Raw genomic sequence first — 23266 nt, 5'->3', positions numbered from 1 at the left:
GCAATGTTGACGATGTCCTTCAACATGTCTTCTTTCTTTTTAAACAGTAAATTAATTGTTGTTTGTGTACGTTCTCACGGGCAATTTGTACTGTCTGTGAAACATTTCTAACATTACCCCAAATGTTGGCTTTTCGACCGAATTGAAAGGTTGCATTTCTTTTGTAATGTAGCGGGCAACAGTGTCTGTAAGCGCGCAACATTTCTTTTAAGTATTTACTTCACGGAACAATCATCTCAGTAAAAGTTGACTGTCAGGACGCGGTGCTGCTGCTCAAAGCTTACTTGTTACCCAGTGGCTCCCACAGCATCCATTACAAAGAATTTTAAATAAACAATTATTGTATTTTGAATTTTCTGTCACAATAAAAGGCATAAACTGATGTTGGGTTCATTTGAGTACATCCCAACTAGTGCCTTACCCCAGTCGGTATGCGCATGGCTGTTGGAGGAGGTCGGACCGCTGTTAAAGGTCATCCAGTTCCAGGGACTACTGATCCAGCATGTCGACCCATGATGGATGGAGGCCTTTCACTTGCCATCATGTGTAAACCTGTGAAGTAAAGTACCAATTCATATACACATATCTCCAGTTGAGAACACCCAAGAAGACACTGCATGGTTTTAAACTGCCCAGAAGAAAGTTGAGGGAATAAATGGTAACTTTATGTCTTTGTGGTTGCATTTTGTCATCGAGTTGTGTATTTTCAGCATTTGAAACATTCTTTCACATTTGTTTTTGATCCTGTATTGTTTAACAAATGCAGTATCTTTAATTTGCAGTCTTTCCTCGTTACATGTATTTTAAAGTGGGGGTGTAAATGTAATTTACGTTTATAATGACGAGGTTGAAATAAGACACAAACTATAATAATTCAGCTAGCATGTTTTATACCTTTTAAATATTTAAAACACACTGTATAGCCAAATGATCTTTCGTCGATTCAAATGTAAAATAATGTTTTGGTGGATTTAGCCGCATTTACATATTGAAAATACGAATAAATGCCATGTTGTCAACAAGCTAACATGGCGAGCATACAATTACGGTTCTCTCCTACGTCGTCGTGTCTACGACGTTACGACGCCAAAGTGTAATATTATACAATTAAAAAATACCTTTCGTGTCGTATAGGGGTATCGAAAAACACTGAAGTGGTTGTCGTTTGTTTAGACTGCTGTAGAGGTTTTCTGGCGAGAGTTAGCACAGCTAGCTATAGCCGTTAGCCACATGAGAGGATGTTGCTGTTACCACAGCAACTGTCTTTCGCCGGTAGAAGCTATGCTAAGCTATCTGAGCAAAACATCTAATTACATATAATGTTATGTAATAATATATTAATTTTATAACGATTTAAAATGTCAGCATATGTAGAGGGCTGATTTATATTTTTAAAAATTTAAATAAAAACAGTTGCTTAGCAAAAATGGCACCCAGGCTCACAACGGGAGCCCCTGATTAATACCATGCGAGAATATCACGTTGTTCACTCTTTCAAACTCATCTTAATTTTTTTTACTTGTTAAATTGGGTTTCAAATCGATTTATTGCAGGTGAAAGGGTTCATTCCCAATGGTCTTGAACTCCGCATCCCTGTTTATTATTTGCATCGACGCGTCCGTGACGTCAAACAAAGTATTTCTCTTGTACAACTTAAAGTGTATTAAGAATCTTTGCATTCAGAGCTTTGTTGACATAATAAGGGGTCGATGACGCAATAAACAGGCCGGCTTGAAAGGGGAATTGGATGGTTCTTGCTGCCCTCCTATACAAATACATTGCAGACACTGTTTCCCCCCCCCGCCCCCCCCATTTTGAGGAACACGCCGGTTGTAGTGAAGCATATACGTGATCCGTGTGCTTTGCAGCCCGGCCGGCCACGATCTCCCCAGGGAACCTTCAGCTGACACCCACCAACTCCACCCATGGATGTGAGTATCTGACGGGTTGGCACCTCAGCTAACACTTTTTGCGTCAGGGTAGCAACACGGATTCATCAGAAAGTCACGGCGATTACGACAACAGTTCAATTATTGCACCAGTAATAAAATTACACAAAAAGTACGAGCGAAACGATGCGAATTTTTGTTGTCATTTAACACAAGTGATGGAACGTACACGCCCGGATTGACGTGAAATCAGTTCATCATACAAGTCGACAGCGTTGTCATTTTTTCGTATTATATTACGCGCAATATAATTTTATGTATATATATAATATATATATACACACACATATATACACACACATATATAGACACACATATATTAATATATTATACACATACATACACACATACATATATATGCATATATATATATATACATACATATATACATATACATATATACATATATATACACATACGTATATGTATATACGTACACACACATATATACATATATACACACATATAGATATACACACACACACATATACACATACATATATATATATGCACACACATAGTATATATATACACATACACACACATATATATATACACACACATATATAGACACACACACACACACACACACACACATATATATATATATATATAATATGGTTCACTTTTCAAACAAAAATTCAGTTTATACTATAAACATTATAAAATTTAAAACAATTTTCACACATTACAAAGTTCAAAGATTTTTTTTCCCGTTGTTTCAGCTCATTGCCTACTTCTTTTTTTTGCCATTAAAGGTCATATTAAAGTCATTGTAAAGTTTTAATATATATTCGCATCAACATAAGTCTTTGTTTTGGAGTGGCTTTGTAAGGTGTCACACAGTTGAGCAGGAAAAAGCAACATTACAATCAGATAATTTATCTTTGTAGTGCCAATGACAGATGTTTGATGGCATTAAGCGTTACTCTTGGACATAACGTACATTGCCTTTTTTAAAGTAGTGTTTGTACTTTCATCCTGAAAACAAGTTTTAACCAGACAGACCGCTTCGGACTGGCCATTGTTGCATCCAGTTCTCTTGTGTGTCTGTGCTGCATTGAGGTTTGTAATGACAACCCGTGAGTCAGTGAATCTTGTCAAGCACTTGTGAATTATCGTTAACCAGAGCATGAAAGTAGATATCTTGAATGCTGTCTTGGCTCTGACACACAAAATGTAGGCCTTGTAGAGGGCTAAAGACTTCAGCACCCTGGAGAGCGTTAAAGGTGACCGCGAGCAGGAGGAAGGCACGGATGGCCCACAAGGTGGAAGGAAGTGCCTTACTTTAGATTATTCATTCATTCATTTTCTACAGCTTATCCTCACGAGGGTCGCAGGGATGCTGGAGCATATCCCAGCTGTCTTCTGACGAGAGGCGGGGTACACCCTGGACTGGTTGCCAGCCAATCACAGGGCACATATAGACAAACAACCATTCACACTCACATTCATACCTATGGACAATTTGGAGTCGCCAATTAACCTAGCATGTTTTTGGAATGTGGGAGGAAACCGGAGTGCCCGAGGAAAACCCACGCATGCACGGGGAGAACATGCAAAGTCCATGCCTGCGCGCTAAACACTCCACCGCCGTGCAGCCCCTCTCCAATGAAAATGAATCACAAAAGTGACTTGAACTTGCTACTGACTTGTTGTTTTTTTTTAACTCTGACTTTAGCCTCCTCAGTCTCACAATTTAAACGCTGAGGGGACGCAGACGCTGACATCCATGACCACAATCAACCCGCAGACTCTTGCACCTGAATCCAATGCTTTTGGTTACTATCAAAATATGTGGAATCACCCAAACAACTATTTCCCTACACTCCAAGGTAGGTTTTTGTTATTATTATTGGTGTTAAGTGTGAAGTGAGCTATTTTTAACACAGGGATAGTGCTTATGATATTATGAAGTTTGACGATAATCCCATTGATTTTACTGCCTACATGGGTTCCAAGGTGCGCTTCATGGCGACTTTGCTCTCATGTAACCCAAACCGTTCTGAACCAAGATAATAATAATGGATTAGATTTTCATAACGCTTTTCAAGGCACCCAAAGTGCTTTACAATGAAGTGCACATCCACTAACATCCACTAACTCACTCACACACAGGGTGGTAAACTATACCTGTAGCACAGCTGCCCTGGGGTAGTCTGACAAACACCAAACATTCATTCCCATTCAGCACTGCAAGTAAGGTGAGCTAAGTGTCTTGCCCAGGGACATACCCGAAAGAGACTCGGTGGCGGATCGAACCACCAACCTTCCGATTGCTGTACAGCCTGCTCATCCCGAGCCACTGCTGCATGGAGTCAAAAGCCCTGTTTTTACATAAAAATGTAGGGAGAGAGGCATATTTTGTCTTTTTTTTTTTTAGCACACATGAACAATGTGATTGTGACTGGGCGACAAATTACAAATTACTTATGCTAGGGCAGCTGATAACAGACGAGAACCTGATATAATTTCCCTCTATTTGTGCATATTTTTATTTGGAACCTTCTACAATTAAATCTAAAACAATAACAGTAATATTTACATATAATTCTAAACTAAAAATCCAACTTAAATAAAGATATTTAATTGCTATGTGTAACAGCATAATCCACCTTTTCTTTCACTTACCAGGAGGTCCATTCTGCTATCACATAATCCACCTTTTCTTTCACTTACCAGGAGGTCCATTCTGCTATCAGAATGAGGGAGCGCAGACCGTGGCAACGATGGCGATGACGAGTACACAGCCAACTCAGCCTCTGCCCATTCCATACTGCACAGAGAGGCAGGATAACCTGCAGATGCAGTTCACTCAACCGCTGGCAGGTACAAACGACACTCGAGCATTTTATAGCAAGCAAATAGGAAATTAGAAAGACCATTAGAGCCACACAGAAAAAAGGTTATGTGACAAAAGTGATGTCATGAGAAATTTCATGACATTACGCAGAGAAGTTGCAATGTTACGAAAAGTAATCATTTGTAATGTTACGAGGAAAAAGTTATTATGCTATGGGAAATAAGTAGTAAGATAAATTAATAATGTTATAAAAATGTAATGAGGAAAAATCTGGAATGTTATGTGAAACAAACCATCATGTTATGACAACAAGTTGAAATGTTGGGAGAAAAAAGTCGGCATAAGAAAAAAAAAAAGCCAAAATTTTATTGCTAATAAGTCATGATGGTATGAGAAAAAAATTGAAGAAAATTGTAATGTTATGATAAGGACATGTTATGAGAATACGTTATAATATTACGATGTGAGAAAAAGTTGTAATGCTATGATAGTCATGTTATGAGAAAAATATGTAATGTTATGACTAAAAAAGTCATGTTGCGAGAAAAAGTTGTAATGTCATGATAAAGAAATGTCATGTTATGAGAAAAAGTTGTAATTTTACGATAAAAAGTATAAATGTTATGAAAAAAAAAAGTAATGTTATGAAAAAAACGTAATACGATTAAAAAAGTCATGTTACAATAAAAGGTCATGTAATACAATGAATGTTACGATAAAGTCATGCTATAAGGAAAAGTTGTAATGTTACGATAAAAAGTAATGTTATGAGAAAAATGTAATACAATAAAGTCATGTTATGAGAATATGTCATAATGTTATGATAAAAAGTCATGGTTTGAGAAAAAGTTGTAATGTACAATAGGCATGTTATGAGAAATGGTTGTCATGTTATGAGAAAAACATGTAATACGTTAAAAAAATCATGTCATGAGAAAATGTTGTAAAAGTATAATGTATAATAAAAAAGTAATGTTATGAAACGTGGTCATAATAAGACATGAGAAAAAGTTGTAATGTTACAATAAAAAAGTAACGTTATGAGAAAAACTTGTAATACAATAAAAAAGTAATGTTATGAGAAAAAGTTGTGATGTTACAATAAGTAATGAGAAAATGTTATGTTATGACAAAAAAATTAAAGTTACAATCAAAAAAATAATGTTAAGAAAAAGTTGTAATGTTACGCAAAAAAAGTCATGTTATGAGATAAAGTTGTAATACTACGATAAAAAAGTCATTTTATGAGAAAAAAAACAATAAAATAATGTGAAAAAGCCATGTCATGAGAAGATGGGAAAAAATTATATGAGGAAAAAATGTTGCAAAGTTACAAGAAAAAAATTATAATGTTCCTCATAAAAAGTCATGATGCATGAAAAATAACTTGGAATATTATGAGAAAAAAAGTGATGTCATGAGAAAAAAAGCCACAATGAGTAAAAAGAGATGGTGCTGCTGCTACTTCAGAAAAGGGAGGTGTTCCGGGCATGCCCGGCCGGAAGAAGACCCCGGGACGGACTCAGGACACGCTGGAGAGATCGTCTCCAACCTGGCCTGGGAACGCCTTGTGGTCCTTCCGGTGGAAGTGAAGGAGGTGGCTGGGGACCGGGAAGTCTGGGCTTCCCTACTGTGACTGTTGCCCCCCCCAACCCAAACCTGGATAAGCAGACGATAATGGATGGATGGATGCAAGTCAAAGCCACAGAATATTGTATTAAATATTTGGGTATTAAACACTTTTGGTTGATTGACACCCATCAAGAGACAATTTCAATCCATGCAGTTATTTATACAACATCCCATTAAACTACTCACTCTGATGATGTACGGAAACACTTGCCTATTTCATTGTTTGTGATATTGAAGTATAACTTGACTTGATCCTCCAGAATTCTTATAAATTCATAGTTTTACTTTTGTGTCTCCACAAACAACTGCGGTTAAGTGACATATCGTACCTGAAAATACTGTTAGCATCCACTGAAGCCATAAGTGTAGTCCAAACATCCATCCATCCATCCATCCTTCTAACTGGAAGTGTTTACATTTCTGCTGGTTGCCCAGGTGACATGGCAGCCACTCAGCTTCAATACACCAACTCCATCCTTCCGCAAGGTGTGGCACAGGGCAGTGTTCCTAGAAACCAGTCCGAGCGCAGCTTGATGAAGAACAGGTAAGACTCCTCTGGCCTGTATGGACTCTAGTCAGCGGATCCTTTTGGAATAAACAGAAAAACGTCTTTATTTTCCATTTTTTACCATGCAGCCTGTGTCAACTTAATGTAGGTGCATTTTGAATTGTCCCACAAATTGACCTTTTTTTTTTTTAGACCAAATGAACCACTGTTAGAATAATACGTAATACTAAGAAGCATTGGTGACATGTATTTTCTCACATATATGACAATATGGGGCGGCACGGTGGTCAAGTGGTTAGCGCACAGACCTCACAGCTAGGAGACCAGGGTTCAATCCCACCGTCGGCCATCTCTGTGTGGAGTTTGCATGTTCTCCCCGTGCATGAGTGGGTTTTCTTCAGGGACTCCGGTTTCCTCCCATATTCCAAAAAACATGCCGACTCCAAATTGTCCATAAGTATGAATGTGAGTGTGAATGGTTGTTTGTCTATATGTGCCCTGTGATTGGCTAGCGACCAGTCCAGAGTGTACCCCAACTCTCGCCTGAAAACAGCTGGGATAGACTCCAGCACCCCCGCAACACTTGTGAGGATAAGCGGTAGAAAATGAATGAATGAATATTACATTTCCAAAATGCTGTTGCAGTGAGCTCAAATTTCGGGGGTTTTGAGCACCCACAGAATCGTGGAAACCAACAACCAAGACATCATAATTTTTATTTTCATCAGCCTGACTTGAACGTATTTGTTGTTTTTCCAGGGAGGCTGCTCGGGAATATCGTAGGAGGAGAAAGGCCTACGTACAAGGCCTGGAGGAGCGCGTGGCCAAGCTTGAAAACCAAAATAAAGCCCTGAAGGAGGAGCTTAAAACCTGGAAAGAAATGTGCCAGCATAAAGTTCCTTGATTATGCTGACGGAGGACGGCCTGTGCTGGATATACTGTAGATTTCACTTTATTCACCTTTTTATTAAATGCTGCTGTCGGAGGATCCCAAAGAAAGAAACTTTTGAGGGAGGAACAACAAGGAGGGGTCGGTATCTTGCTGAAGAATACCGGGACACGTCTATTAATATTTGTATAACAGAATAGAAAGAAATCAATGTGCTGTGCTGGATCACAATTGCATAAAAATGCTGTGTATATTTGTCAAACTTGAAATGAGAAAGGGACACCCGTCTACCCTGTTAAAGTTATAGATTTATGGGATGTAAAAACTATGTAAAAATTAACAAGTTTTATTTCAAGGGACGTAAAAACTTACACAATACAACAATTTAATGTCAAATGTGAAATCTTGGGCAAATTATTAATTCATGAAATGACAAAATGTGCATGTTTTGTCACACTTAAATGACTCCAAATTAGCCCAACTTGACACAAAATGCAGTTTTTAACTGAAACTTATCAAGGGAGAAAGAAAATCCCAACCTACGTGGGCCTGTAAACATAAACTGATTGACATCTAGCAATCTGAAAAATGTTATGAAGCCATTTCTAAAGCTTTAGGACTCCAGCAAACCACAGTGAGAGCCATTGTCCACAAATGGCAAAAACATGGAGGTGGCCAGCCAACCAAAATTACCCCAAGAACACAGCAACTACTCATCCAAGAGGTCACAAAAGACCCCACAACATCCAAAGAACTGCAGGCTTCACTTGTCTCAGTTTAGGTCAGTGCTCATGACTCCACCATAAGAGACACTGGGCAAAAACGGTTTCAATTTTGCCAGTAATGCGTTTCAGAAAACAGTAAAATATGGTGGTGGTAGTGATGGTCTGGGGCTGTTTTGCTGATTCAAGACCTGGAAGACTTGCTGCGATAAATGGAACCATGAATTGTAAAAGCGCCTTTCATCTGTTGGTGACCTCAAGCTGAAACCAAGGAGTGACCATATTCATCAAAAGACTCATTGCAAGTTACTGCAAGTGTGACAAACGTGCAAAAAAGAGCACACTTTTTTACACCACTATATGCGTATTTAATAAGTGGTTTGATGGTCCTATCTGCAGAGTGCTGCAGTTATGAATCAACAGAAGGCATCAATTCAACATTTTCCAGCAGGAAGATGCTGTGTAACTGCAAGTTTAGTACAGTACGCAATTTGTAATGTTACTAATGGGTACTGATGCTGGGCCACATCAAGTATTAAGTGTTTTAGGCATTCAAAAAAAAATCTAATCTTAATCTATTAAAAAGTTGAGAACATGGAATTTTTACCTAGTAAAAAGTTGAGAACATGGAATTTTTACCTAGTTGAATTATAAATTGGCTTCAAGCTGACGCTGATTGGTTTTTGCAACGGATTATAACACCTTAACATGATAAAGAACCTCAGGAAAAAAATGCTGCTACCACCATAGAGGAGTGACTTTTGCACTGGTGTGCTTTTATCTTCTGGTTTCCTTGGTTCAAGCTGATAAAACTGATAGTCTTCCATTTTTGCACATAATTTTTGTAAGAGCATTTACTAAAAGAGAACTGACTTTCCCATTTTTGCACATAATTTTTGTAAGAGCATTTACTAAAAGAGAACTGACTTTCATTAAAACATTTATTTTCAAATACATCCGAGCTACATTTATTTTTGCATAAACTGAAAACATTTGTGGTCTTACCTTTTATATGATACATGATGTTACTTGTCATCTTCAAGGCTTCACATTTTTTAGGCGTACACTTTCAGACAGCAACCAACCAGAGGATGGGAAAAATGCTGACATAAGCCTGCTAGCTGGCCATGTGGAGCCAATCTGAAATCTGATTCTGGTTAAAAGAAACAGCCCCATTGCTAATAATGTTTATATGGCATGTGACTTAAAGCAGACTGCATTGACAGTCAATACATCAGTATACTACATTAGTATACGTCAGTGCTAGGCCAGCAGAGAAGGCCTTGCTAATGAATGCTAACACAAAACATTTCTATAGATTTACAATTTTAATTTTACCAGCAGAAAACAACCTAAATGCATTCTGACTTTATTCTGTAAAATTGTGTATTATTACAACTTTTTTCTCTTAAAAGAGAAACTGCACTTTTTAAAAATTTTGCCCATCATTCACAATCATGATGTAAAACAAACACATATTTCTGTCCTGTTTCTGTGCATTATAGTGCCAAAAAACTAGTTAATACAAGCTAGCTATCAACAGTTGAACTCTTTGGAAGGTGTGTGTCCCATTACATCTGGCATAAAAGTAACTGCACTTTTCAGAAAGGGAATATCATACCAACAGTAAAACATGGTGGTAGTGTGATGATCTGGGGCTGTTTTGCTGCTTCAGGACCTGGAAGACTTGTGATAAAAAAAAATGATCCAATGAATCCTAAATGATCCAAAACACAGCAGCAAGTCCACTTCTGAATGGCTGAAGAAAAACAAAATGAAGACTTTGGAGTGGCCTAGTCAAATCCTAAAAAAGGAATATCATACTAACAGTAAAATATGGTGGTAGTAGTGCGATGATCTGAGTCTGTTTTGCTGATTCAGGACCTGGAAGACTTGTGATAAAAAATGATCCAATGAATCCTAAATGATCCAAAACACAGCAGTAAGTCCACTTCTGAATGGCTGAAGAAAAACAAAATGAAGACTTTGGAGTGGTCTAGTCCAAGTCCTGACTTGAATCCCATTGAGATGCTGTGACATGACCTTAAAAAGGCACTTCATACTAGAAAACCCTCCAATGTGGTTGAATGACAACAATTCTGCAAAGATGAGTGGGGCCAAAATTCCTATATAAGACATCTGTTCTACAAGAAATATAACAATGTATTATTAAACATATCAAGTCTTATGTGGGCGTGTACTCAGCTTCTGATGTTCTGCAGTGAATCTATGAGACACTTGTTGTAATCTGACACTTGTTTGTAGACATTCTTGGAAACGGAGGCAAAGTCGCTTTCCTGGGACTTTGAGGCGATGACTGGTGTTGTCGTTAAAGGAAATCAATCAGCAGCTAATATGACTTAAATGAATTAATTAATTAATTTAAAGTGTACTGACAGAGAAGGATACATTCTTTCATGACAAAGTTGTTCTGCTCCAAATGTTGCCACTTCCTCTCCAGGTTAGCCAGCTGCCAAAAACATGAGACCACAAACGTAAGCATGAGGAGGGAGTTTGCGTGACAGCATGACTGGGAGAAGTGTCACAAACCTGCGCGTGGGTCTCGTTTTCCTCCAGTTTGGTCTTCAGTGCTTCATATTTCTGGTTCATCTCCTCCAGCAGCTGTCGGAATGAATCTCGATGTTGTGTGAGGGAGATTCGCTCCGCCTGCAGCCTCTGCACCACAAGTATAATTCATGATTTATAAACAAAAATGACACGCAACATAGGGCTGCAGAGACTGTTGATATTTTTAAAAGAAGATTAAAGACACACCTTTTTAATCAGGCTTTTAAATAATATTTTAAACTTTTTAAAAAATCTTTTTAGTCCTATTTTATGCTTAGTCTTTAGCTTTTAACTCCAGTGTTTCCTCAGGAAGGGGTCCTCCACACTGGGGGCTGTGTCGGGTCTGCTGAGGGGGTGCTGTCCTTGGGTACCTTAGACCCGGCCGGCTGGGGGTTCCTCCCTTTGATGTGGGGGTCCGCCCGTCTGTCGGAGTCGGGGGACCCGGGTGCTGGTCCCCTGATGGTGGGTGGACGGCCCCAAAGGTGGCCTTTCCTTGATCCTCAGTGCCATGCCATGTCTCCCGACTGTGTGTGTGTGTGTGTGTGTCTAATATGGAGGGTGGGAGGGAGGGGCTTTCTTTGTAATTGTTTTTCTTTTTAATTGTGGTAATTGTTTTTAATTCTGTAAAGCACTTTGTGTTGCATGTCCTTGCAGGAAAAGTGCTATACAAATAAAGTTGATTTGATTTGATTTGAGTGAACTTTCAGACTTTGTATGTCACCAGAAAGGTTGACTTTTGACTCTTTTACCGTCTTTCTCTCCTCTGCTGTCTGTCTCAGGGTGTCCAGGTCGCTGTAGGTGACCAGCTCCGATTGCATCTGGCTGACATGTTCCTTCAAGGTGTTCAGTTCCCCTGTGATCTTCCCCTCCAGCTGTTGGACCTTCTCCAGGTCCTGCTGCAGACGCTGCGACTCTGGGAAGCGAACACATGATGTGAATTAAATGGGCAGAGTTATGTGTTGGTGTCAAAAAGCACCACCGACCGCTGGACAATCCCCTGGCGGTGCTCGCCGATTGAGACACCTCGGTCTCCTTGCTGACCAGGACGTCCTGCATGTTCCTCAGCTCGCTGGCTGTGATTGTGTCCACCTGACGAAGCCGCAGCATGTTCTGTACGTGACCAGAACCACACATGACTTTAACTGCATTCTCATTCACCTTCAGCGGCATGCATGCTCCATTTCTTCACTCACCCTGCTGCAGTGCTCTAAAAGAGAAACAATGTTCTCCTGACTCTGAGCGGTCTTGTTCTGCTCCTGAGCCCTTAGCTCCTCAAAGGACTGCAAGAAGCCTGAGTAGAAGGGATGAAGAACATTAGTGCAGGCTGTATCATACTGTACATACTACATATGCACTACCAATAATGTGCATATTAATGTGGGCAATATAGCATTACCACTTAACGTGACTTTTAAATAAGGTATTAAATTTTTATTATTATTACAATGTGCTCATGACGGCCATGACGGTATGCAAACATGAAATACAATGTTCTCTTCTGTGTCATCTTGAATTCATCCCCAACAATGTATTGCTTACCATCAATTTCCTCTTCCTTCCTCTTCAGCTCTTTGTACTTCTGCTGACACTCCCCTTCGACGAGATACAATCACAATTTTATTTCCAAGCAGTCATGCAATACATGCTAATTTCGGTTTCAGTCATGTCGACGTCAGCCAGTCGACATTAACGTATTCCAGAGAGGTCAAAAGTGGTGATGACTCAACTCTCCACTAATGGATTTCACTTCAAAGCAATTTTAAGCCATAGCAATGGCCACATGGTGGCAGAAGTGCATTTGATAAGAACTTGTGGACCAAAAGTTGAGCTGTCACAAAAGCAAAGAAAAATAAAATTATATATACATAAAAAAATTATATATATATATATATATATATATATTTTTTTTTTTTATATATTAGTTTAGTTTTATTTCACTTGAACATGCATCAGATTACAATTGAATGCATCACATAATCAGTTCACAGTTCCACATGTCCAAAAGGAGTAGGAAGAAGCAAAGTTTATTAAATCCTACCCCTCCATCTGGTACTTTTACAATCAGTAACTGTTACATTTGTTCACTTCCTGCTTTCCTAATATAATTTAAGTTTTTTTTGTTTTGTTTTGTTTTTATTTTATTTCTGTCAGGTACCGAAGTACGAGGTGATATGAGCATACAATGACATAATGTGTACCATAGTAAGTGTCAATATAGTGATATATATAGCACATCATGACTGGTTGAACATGACTTCATCCTTGTATTTAGCAAACATCAACTGCTTGTATTGTTTCTTGAATTGGCTCATCGTTGTGCATTGTTTGAGTTCCTTACTCAATCCATTCCATAGTTTGATTCCACATACTGAAATGCTATGGCTTTTTAACGTAGTCCTAGCAGTGTTTCAAATGTACTTCTTCCATGAGATCATATTTCTCCTCTCTTGTAGAGAAGTATTGGATGACATTTTTAGCTAATTGGTTATTTTTAGCCTGCTTGAAATGTATCGTTTCACAAAAAGCTGTTTTTCTCCCTTTTTTAGTCAGTAACTGATATTTTATTGAACCGTACCTAAGTTCTACTGCTGAATACTAAAGAACAGAAAAGGTAGAAACAATGTTTTTTTTCTGATGAAAGACAGGGGTCTAATCTTTCATTTGGTAGGTTCCATGTTTATATAGCCATATAAGACAATATTCTGTGTGCCTTGAATGATTCCCAAGAAGGAAACCTTATTATAGCTTTGAGTATGTTACCTTGAGCTTGCTCAGAGTCTTGCTCCAACTGTTGGATGTCCTCGGTGATTTGACCGGTCCTGTCCCGGATCTCCAACAGCCTAAACAAACACACACACCATTAGTTAGATTTTGTCAACCACCTAGGAAGTACTTACTAATGTTGACATACTGTCTGTCCATGCTGGCAATTTCCTGATTGTCCTCTTTCACCTGGAAAAAAAAAAAAACCCCGATGGTACTTACTGTACATAAATACGACCTCTTCCAGACAATCTGCCAGCAGTTTGCAGTGTTTATGTTTCAAAAACATTTACAAAAAAAGTCTACTATATTCATTTTTGAGTCCAAATCCAAAGTGCCGCTATTTCTGATGCATGTAAACACAATTAATGTCATTCTTAGATGAATATTTATCATGATTATTTAAATGAAACCAACTTGTTTCAACAGTTTCTCTCGTTCCTCCTGAGGCGTACTGAAGCTCTTGTGCTCAGCCTCCATGGTGTCCCGCTTTGCTTCCAGTGTGGACAAAGTCTCGTGAAGCCGAACCACTTCCTGCTTGATCTGGGAGTGGGAAAGCTCCTACACAAAAGGGAAACAGAACATCTCGAGATGCTTCCAACCTCACTACTTGATCCACTACAGTGGATCCTTGCACATTTCCAAGAGATAAATGGATTTTTGATCAAAATTATTGATTTACTTTGCACAGAAAACACAATTTAACATAAGTCATGTACTCACCGCTTCATATTCCTCCTTCCTGGTGAGCAGGGCATCCAGTTCTTCTTGGAGAAGAGATAGTTCCTGGCATGTTAAAACAAGAGGAGAGAAACATTGGGTAAACTTGCTTCTCTGTGCACTTTTACATGGTCTTTGACTTGTGTTCCTAGGCTAATGTAAGTCAAGTGCTAGTGTAAGTCAGAATAATGGAAAAAAATACCTGTAGTAGCTCCTCATTGGCTGTTGTCATGGTGAAGTACTTCTCCTGTTTTGCAGCTGGCATGGCCTGGACGATCTCATCAGCGGCGCGCCTTTCCTTCTTGATTTCCTCTTCAATGGCCCTGACGGCCTCTTCCCTTCTGCAGAGCAAGCACACAACAGGAGATATGTGACTAAAGGTTGTGGATCACGCTCGTAAACAAACTTTTAGTGAGAAAGCATACAGACGCTGCACTAATCCAACTGTCGATTATGTGTTCCCTTATTTGTGAACAAGACAAGGTACTTCAACTCCTCCACTTGGGGTAGGATCTCAATCCCGACCACCCTTTACCATGGACTCGGACTTGGAGGTGCTGATTCCTACTCAGTCACTCCACACTCGGCTGCGAAGTGATCCAGTGTGAGGTAAAGGCTTCCCTACTGAGACTCACCCTCTGTGACTCTACAATTGGCATTGTGGAGTCCTCCCGCTTCCTGGGTACCATCATCTCCCAGGACCTCAAGTGGGAGCCGAACATCAGCTCTCTCATCAAGAAGGCTCAGCAGAGATTGTACTTCCTACGGCAGCTGAAGAAATTCAGCCTGCCAAAGACAATGATGGTGCACTTCTACACCTCCATCATTGAGTCCATCCTGACCTCCTCCATCACCATCTGGTACGCTGCTGCCACTGCTAAGGACAAAGGCAGGCTGCAGCGTGTCATTCGGTCTGCAGAGAAGGTGATTGGCTGCAATCTCCCGTCTCTCCAGGATCTGTACGCCTCCAGGACCCTGAGGCGTGCAGAAAGGATTGTGGCCGATCCCTCTCACCCCGGACATAGACTCTTCGAGACGCTCCCCTCTGGCAGGAGGCTGCGGTCCATCAGGACCAAAACCTCACGCCACAAGAACAGTTTCTTCCCGTCTGCTGTCAGCCTCATCAACAAGGCCCGGAACCCCACCTGACACTCTTCACACCCCACCTCTGCCTCATCCTGCCACTTTGACACTTTCATTATATGCGTTACATTAACGCTCAGTTTGGACTCTTAGGAAAAACAATCAGACTGCACTTCCGGAATAACAAACAAAAACAGACTGTGTACATATATTTATACTGTATTCTGCATATTTTCATTATTTTGTATTATTTTGTATTTCATATTTTGTATTTTTCATTCTTTTTTAATAGATGTGTATGCACCTACTATACCAAAACAAATTCCTAGTATGTGTTTGATCATACATGGCAATAAACCTTTTCTGATTCTGATTCTGATTCTGACTGCTTCGGACAGGAAGGGCAGATGTGATGGGACTAGGCTTTTTGAGAGGAGGTCTAACTACAGCTTGCTTAAACCTTAGATGCATAAGTGGGTCAAAAATGACCCGGTCAGGTTGTTGTCTTGAAATATCTTTGTAATGAAAATTTTTCATCATTTCATATTTCAGCTATTCTTCAAAAAACATGTTTTTGATATCATGCCATTCACATTTTTAACTTACCTTTTATACATTTTAAGAAATGTTTGTTTTTGTGTTACTACCCCAACCTTCCATAAGTGGGTCAAAAATGGCCCGGTAAGGTTGTTTTCTTGAAATATCTTTGTAATTATTATTTTTAATCATTTCATATTCCAGGTATTCCTCAAAAAACATGTTTTTGATATCATGCCATTCACATTTTTAACTTACCTATTATACATTTTAAGAATTTTTTTTGTGTTATTGCCCCAACCTTCCATAAGTGGGTCAAAAATGACCCGGTCAGGTTGTTTTCTTGAAATATCTTTGTTATGAATTTTTTTATCATTTCATATTCCATGTATTCCTAAAAAAACATGTTTTTGATGTCATGCCATTCACATTTGTAACTTACCTTTTATACATTTTAAGAAATTTTTGTTTTTGCGTTACTACCCCAACCTTCCATAAGTGGGTCAAAAATGACCCGGTCAGGTTGTTTTCTTGAAATATCTTTATTATGAATTTTTTTTATCATTTCATATTCCAGGTATTCCTCAAAAAACATGTTTTTGATGTCATGCCATTACATTTGTAACTTACCTTTTATACATTTTAAGAAATTTTTGTTTTTGCGTTACTAGCCCAACCTTCCATAAGTGGGTCAAAAACAACCTGCATGCATTTTCTATGGAATCCAATAGGAACCTTTGATTCTTATCAACTTATCAACTCCTAAATATAATACTAAATATCATACAAGTGATTATTTTTAAACAAAATGCCAAAATTGGCATTAAAAACGCATTGATTCTAGTATGTGTCATTTTTGACCCACTTATGGAAGAGTGTAGGGTCCAGTCACTCGTGCATCTAAGGGTTAAGGGCAGTGGTGACAATACCCAGCCTGAAGCAGCTGGTAATGACATGAACAAAGCTGGGACCAATGGCGTCTATGAGTTATACTAAGTCAACAACCCGCCAATGTAAATGTTAAACAATTACAGGATACTTACTCTCTTCTCTCAATGAAGATGCTGTCAATGCTTTCAGCCTCTCTGTCATTCTGGGCCTTCAACTGGAACCAAATTAGATACAAATATTGTCATCCCCCCCCCAAAAAAAGACGGTAATGTACATTTTGATCATCTTTTGTTTATTTGTAAGACTTACAGAGTTGTAGTCGTTGATCATCTCCTCCATGTCAGAGTTAGTGTTGAGCTTGTCCATCAACTACACATAAAATTAAAAAAAAACAGTTTCAACAAATATATATATATGGAAAATTATTAACATAATAACTGACGATACAAATTGCACAAGAAGGCCCAAGCAAACTGAGGCTGCTTACCATGTTGTAATCAGCAAGCTGGCCCTGCAGATCCCTGATCTCTGCAGCCAGACTTTCAGCTCTGAAAGGGAACACATAATTCAGAATTCCCCAGTTTTTAAATAATTAGGTTTTATGCCCCCAGTTTTCAAACAATGTCTCAGTTATTGTACAATATTATGCATAAGAAAATCATTCTTTGCCCTGTACTGTATCATTCCACAGAATGGACTATCCAAACAAAGCCGCCACATCGACATTTTGTTGCTGACTCAGCGTCCATGCATTTTTTTTTTTATTGAGTGTGACTTCTAAATAACCCGTCATGGGGCCAAAAAATTGCAAGTACCAGCAATTGATGCAGAAAGTGAGAGACATGGAGAGTGTTTCAACACTTTTATTGCAAATGCCGATCTAAAATCAATGGAGAAAGACAGATAAGCACATGGCCGTATTTAGTCTAAAACAGAGTGGAAACTATTCAATTCCTAACAATAAAGCTTTGAAAGTCTCACTGCCCACTAACCTCTTTTCGTAGGACAGATAGACAGAGTTCTCTTGATTGAAGGTGTCGATCTCTTTGTGGAGTTTGCTGATCTCTGTGGTTAGCTCGTTGATCTTACTCCTAAACAGCACATGCAGGTAACAGTGTTAGAATCTATTCCAAAAGTAAACATCTTTTAAGCCGAACTTGGACTACAAATGAAGAATAGAACGGGAAGTCACATGTCAATCATTTAGCAAAGAAACATTTCCATGGACTGCTTAGTGTGTGTCTGATTTACAGTAAGAGAATAAGTGTTACCTGAGAAGACCCAAGTAGTAAGACTTGTCCAGGATCTGTCTTTGAGGTCCTTTGGGATGTGGAGGAAACATAGAAAAAATGTTAGCTGTAAAATGACGGCAGTGGATCACCCTGAGCTTACCTTTCAACCCAGTCTTCATACCACTGAGGCCCTGCTGAGTGACAGGCCTGTCAGTCACTTTGATCTGTGCTGACAGGACACCAGGAGTGGCAACGCTCGCCCTCATACCAGGATGAACACCTGTGCCTGGAACCATCTGAATGTTGGGGATATAAATCCATGTTCAAAGGTGTGGAAAGTGTTTGCCCCTTTGCTTTTTTTCCCATTTTTGTCACACTTAAATGTTTCAGATCATTAAACTAATTTCAATATTAGTAACTCAGCTCATCATGTTAATACCGGCGTACCTCAAGGCTCTACGTATTCTGGGACCCCTCCTTTTTATCATTTACCTTCTCCGTCTTGGCAGACTTGACAGTTTCTCCTTCAGCATCAATAGCCACGTTTACATGAGGAGTTTTTCTCTTTCCGAATGACCTTTCCGAAAACAATGGTATACATAGAAAGGAATATTCCAATCGTGTGTCTACATGCGCCGCTATAATCAACCAGAATAGTCAATGGGGCGTAAACACCAACATCACGTGATACCGACTTCCTTGAGTTTTTCTTTCACTTGTTGGAATAACTCCGTATTGCCAGTTTTTCGTTCCTCCAGTCTTGAAATTTAGTTTGAATCAAAAACAAACTTAGCAGTCCAGTGCCGATTGCTCGACTCCATTTTTTAAAATCGAACAACGTCTCGAGCTGCGTGTTACGTCATATCTCAGCATTCGCTGAAAGGACGCACCCGGGAACAGGAAAAGATCAAGTTCAATCTTGCTAATATTTTATAATTAAGCTCGACACATGTTTTATATAGATATGTATTTTCTTTTTTAATAAAACTGGACTTGTGAATGGCGTATAGAAGGGTTTAGATTCTGTTCCACAGATGGCGCTAATGCACATGAAAGCTGCTTGCCAACCGCCAATAAACAACAGAAGAAGAAAAACACCACGAAGAAGAACGCAGTCTGACAACTTTCCGATTGAGCGGGTACAAGATACCTCAATCGGATTGGGGAAAGGAATATTCCACCCCTGTGAATCCGATTATATATTCATTCGGATTGGCACTTTTCTTTCAGAATGAGGTGTATACAAAGGTTACATTCTTTCCGTTAGAGCAAATAACCCGAATGGAATTGGAATATTTGGATCCATGTAAATGTGGCTACCAACACCATGGTTCCCCCCACCCCTCAGGTAAAGATTCTAGGTGTCATCCTTAATAGTTTGCCGTCATTCCATTCCCATATCAATAACATCATATACTTCCATCTACGCCATGTCAATCGGCTATGCCCCTGCCTCAGTGCCCATACTACCTCTACTCTTGTCCATAGCCTGGTTACCTCCGAATTGATGACCTTGTCAGCCTCCCTCACAAATTCCTCCATAAGCTTCAAATGAAGCAAGAATCCCTTGTTTTCCTCACATCATCCCCATCCCACAGCACCTCCACTGGATCCCTGGCAAATCCAGAATTGAATTCAAAATCTTGCTATATGCATTCAAGGGCATCCACAAGCCCCCCACCGGAATTTGACTAGGCCACTCCAAACTCTTAGTTTTGTTTTTCTTCAGCCATTTCTTCCTGCAGCAGAACCCAAGTTGGTTTCAGATTGAGGTCACCAACAGATGGCTGGACATTCTCCTTCAAGATTTTTTGGTAGACAGCAAAATTCATGGTTCCATTGATCACAGCAAGTCTTCCAGGTCCTGAATCAGCAAAACAGCCCAAGACCATCACACTACCACCACCATATTTTACTGTCTTGGAACTCTTTTTGTCCAGTGTCTTTCTTGTGGTGGAGTCATGGCCTTAACTGAGGCAAGTGAGGCCTGCAGTTCTTTAGATGATGATGTGGGGTCTTTTGTGACCTCTTGGATGAGTCGTCCCTGTGCTCTTGGGGTAATTTTGGCCGCCCGGCCACTCCTGGGAGGTTCAACATTGTTCCATGTTTTCCCCATTTGTAGATAATGGCTGTTAATGTGATTCGCTGGAGTCACAAAGCTTTACAAATGGCTTTATAACCTTTTCAAGACTGGTAGCTCTCAGTTCCTTTTGTTCTCATTTGTTCTGAATTTCTTTAGATCTCGGTGTAATGTCTCGCTTTTCAGAATCTTCACTTTGTCAGACAGGTCCTACTTGATAAATTTTGCGTTCAGTCATTGACTAACATTTATTAAGTGTGACAATCATGCACAAAAAAATAAGAAATCAGGAAGGGAAAACACTTTTTAACCAATTGACCAATTATGCAAATTTGATAATGACATCATTAGGCCATCATCATTTGAACGTGGACATATTGGATTTTTCGCATATACTCTTGCATGTGCTATTACTCTACTTTGCTACTGTCACTTATGGCTTATCTACGTACATGTTATTTCATAGCTGAACATCTATTTTACTTAACTTTTTAAACTGTACAGCAAATTTGTGAATGTATGCATAATTATGAATCAGCAATTATTGTATTTGAGTTTTCCGTCATTTTATAAAAGGCATAATTCGATTTTGGCCGTATTTTGGTACGTCCCTACCAGTGCCTTACCCCAGTCGGTATGCGTATGGCTGTTGGAGGAGGTCGGACAGCTGTTAAAGGTCTTCCAGTTCCAGGGACTACTGATCCAGCACGGCTCATAGGTCGACCCATGCTGGATGGAGGCCTTTGACTTGCCATAATGTGGAATCCTATGATGCAAAGTACCAATTCAAATACACTTGAGGGCAAGTATCTCCAGTTTAAAAAAAACAAAACACCTAAGAATACATTATAGACATGAGGGGAACACTTTCATTTTTTTTTATCTTGCAGCAGAGTGCAGCATGTTTTAATTTGCACTTTAATTTTCACATTGCATATGTTATTTGGACGTGGCTATGTGTTTGCCACCCTATATACTACGACGAAAAAAATGAAAAATAATGAAAAATGCATCCAATAATAAACTGACACCAAGTTAAAAAAACATGTAAGTTAAATTCACCTAAGTGCAAACAATGCCAAAAGCTCACATTTATAATAACACACATTATAACGAGGTTGACTCTTACATTAATAATGAAGCCATCGTGTGTTTCCGTGTTCAGTTAAATGGTTTAGGTGCGCTTTGGGTGCCGATTTAGTTGCATTTACATGATATTTAATTAAAATACAAATAAATGGCATATGTCAACAGGCTAATCTAGCTAGCATATCACATCTGCAACCACGACCTACAGTAGGTGGTCCTCCCATACGTCGCCGTGTACAACGTAAAAACCCACCCACGCAAATGTAACATTATAAAATAAAAAAAAAAACATACCTTTCGTGTCGTATTGTTCTATCAACTAACACTGAAGTGGCTGTAGTTTGCTTAGAAGTCGCCTGGAGAGAGCTAGCCCAACAAACCTCGGCGTTAGCTACACGAGAGGATGTTGATGTTACCACGGTAACTGTCTTCTTCGTTGGTATTAGGGCAGCAGATAACACTGCTGCCCCCAACAGCCCAAATGGTGTACCAACAGCGGCAGTTCCCTTCCAAAGAGCGTCGCTGTAGGGTGAATACCAAGAAAATACGTGACCATTGATCCATTTAATTTGAAAATTGTCAAACTCCTTCATTTATTGTCTTTCAATTGTTAATCATAATTTTAATCGAAATAAAACACAGGACAAAAATTGTATTACATCTCTGTTGACCTGTAATTGACATATTAATTGTAATATATAATGCATACATAATATATACAGACTGTATGTGTGTGTGTATGTATACTGTACATATATTTAAACACACACACATACATATATGCACATAACAGTATAATATATAATACACATACAGACATAATGCACATTATATGCGTTTATACATAATAATATATAGCTATAATTATATAATAAAATACATAATTTAAAAATAATAATTTACATAAAACTGTACTTATATTACAAACACTTTTGAGCAAAACAGTCTTTGCAAAAATAACTACACAAAAGCAAAAAAATTTTATTGGATGTCATAATATATATTTATATTTTCTTATCCCCAAAACCCTACCGTCCAGTAATTTATTCCCTGAGTTTATAAAAATATAACATTATTCACAATGTAAACAATACAACAAAAACAGATATTTGAAGACATAAACACAGTGGACGAATAAAAATATCCGTCGCATCGGGACTGTATCGATCCGATGCTGGTACTACCTTTGTCATTGACATGATTAATATTCAGATCGATTCGCCCACTCCTAGTTGATTCTCAGTAGGGATGAGAAACTTGAGATCCGTTTTTCATTTAGCTAGCAGAGGCACTGTGGGTATATGAAAAAGTTAACAGAGGCGAGTACTCGTGAGTCCCGATTCTGTAGAAAACTTTCGAGTTTTGAAGGATTCGTTCAAGACTTGCACATCTCCACATCCAGATCATATCACGGCCATCCGCAAAAAACGAATGCACGGCGCAGTTTTGATGCATTTCGTGCTTGAAAGAAGCTTTTCGTGCTTTAAAGAAGCTGAGACCAATCAATTGTGTGCCAATACGTGCTAAGCTAACCGAGCAAAACACGTACTAGATAATAATACATCGAATTTATAACGAATTAACTAAAATATGTGAGTAAGTATAGAGCTGATTTATTAAAAAAAACAACTGCTTGACAAAAATGTCACAAAGGTCCACTTTAAGAGCCTTTGAATAATACCATATGAGAATATCACGTTGTTGATTTTTTTTAACTTGTTAAATTGGGTTTCAAATCGATTTTTTACAGGTGAAAGGGTTCATTCCCAAGGGTCTTGAACTCCGCATCCCTGTTTATTA

At 38.9% G+C, this 23266-nt stretch overlaps 2 protein-coding genes across 2 annotated transcripts; one reads left to right on the top strand and one right to left on the bottom strand.

The window, feature by feature from the left end:
* The first annotated feature begins 1798 nt into the window (after positions 1-1798).
* On the top strand, positions 1799-8146 carry LOC131108816 (cyclic AMP-dependent transcription factor ATF-1-like). The gene is made up of 5 exons (XM_058060154.2): positions 1799-1931; positions 3631-3784; positions 4632-4778; positions 6820-6928; positions 7652-8146. The coding sequence occupies exons 1-5, from the start codon at positions 1926-1928 to the stop codon at positions 7794-7796; spliced, it is 561 nt and encodes a 186-aa protein (XP_057916137.2). The 5' UTR covers positions 1799-1925; the 3' UTR covers positions 7797-8146.
* A 1144-nt stretch (positions 8147-9290) lies between these two features.
* ift74 (intraflagellar transport 74) lies at positions 9291-21864 on the bottom strand. The gene is made up of 20 exons (XM_058060153.2): positions 21761-21864; positions 21004-21143; positions 18458-18593; positions 18337-18385; positions 18058-18156; positions 17553-17613; positions 17375-17434; positions 17218-17279; positions 14757-14895; positions 14558-14620; positions 14252-14395; positions 13983-14023; positions 13832-13911; positions 12611-12664; positions 12265-12362; positions 12055-12181; positions 11821-11984; positions 11054-11179; positions 10913-10973; positions 9291-10820 (listed from the first exon to the last, which is right to left on the bottom strand). Exons 2-20 carry the CDS (start codon positions 21130-21132, stop codon positions 10705-10707), a joined length of 1809 nt encoding a protein of 602 aa, XP_057916136.2. The 5' UTR covers positions 21133-21143; positions 21761-21864; the 3' UTR covers positions 9291-10704.
* Between the last annotated feature and the right edge of the window lie 1402 nt (positions 21865-23266).

The sequence above is a fragment of the Doryrhamphus excisus genome, linkage group LG5 (assembly GCF_037039965.1).
Source record: "Doryrhamphus excisus strain RoL-2023G ecotype Guam linkage group LG5, RoL_Dexc_Guam_v1.1, whole genome shotgun sequence".
NCBI lineage: Eukaryota > Metazoa > Chordata > Actinopteri > Syngnathiformes > Syngnathidae > Doryrhamphus > Doryrhamphus excisus.
This window is presented reverse-complemented; position numbering and strand designations above follow the sequence as displayed.

What these genes read in the sequence shown, in the direction of transcription:
- LOC131108816 (XM_058060154.2), top strand. An exon ending in CTATTTCCCTACACTCCAAG is followed by an intron (nt 3,785 to 4,631) that starts GTAGGTTTTTGT and finishes TTCACTTACCAG; the next exon opens with GAGGTCCATTCTGCTATCAG. An exon ending in CGCAGCTTGATGAAGAACAG is followed by an intron (nt 6,929 to 7,651) that starts GTAAGACTCCTC and finishes TTGTTTTTCCAG; the next exon opens with GGAGGCTGCTCGGGAATATC.
- ift74 (XM_058060153.2), bottom strand. Translation starts at nt 21,132, where the DNA reads ATGGCAAGTCAAAGGCCTCCATCCAGCATGGGTCGACCTATGAGCCGT. An exon ending in GAAGGAAGAGGAAATTGATG is followed by an intron (nt 12,363 to 12,610) that starts GTAAGCAATACA and finishes CCTTCTACTCAG; the next exon opens with GCTTCTTGCAGTCCTTTGAG. An exon ending in TTTTAGAGCACTGCAGCAGG is followed by an intron (nt 12,182 to 12,264) that starts GTGAGTGAAGAA and finishes GGTCACGTACAG; the next exon opens with AACATGCTGCGGCTTCGTCA.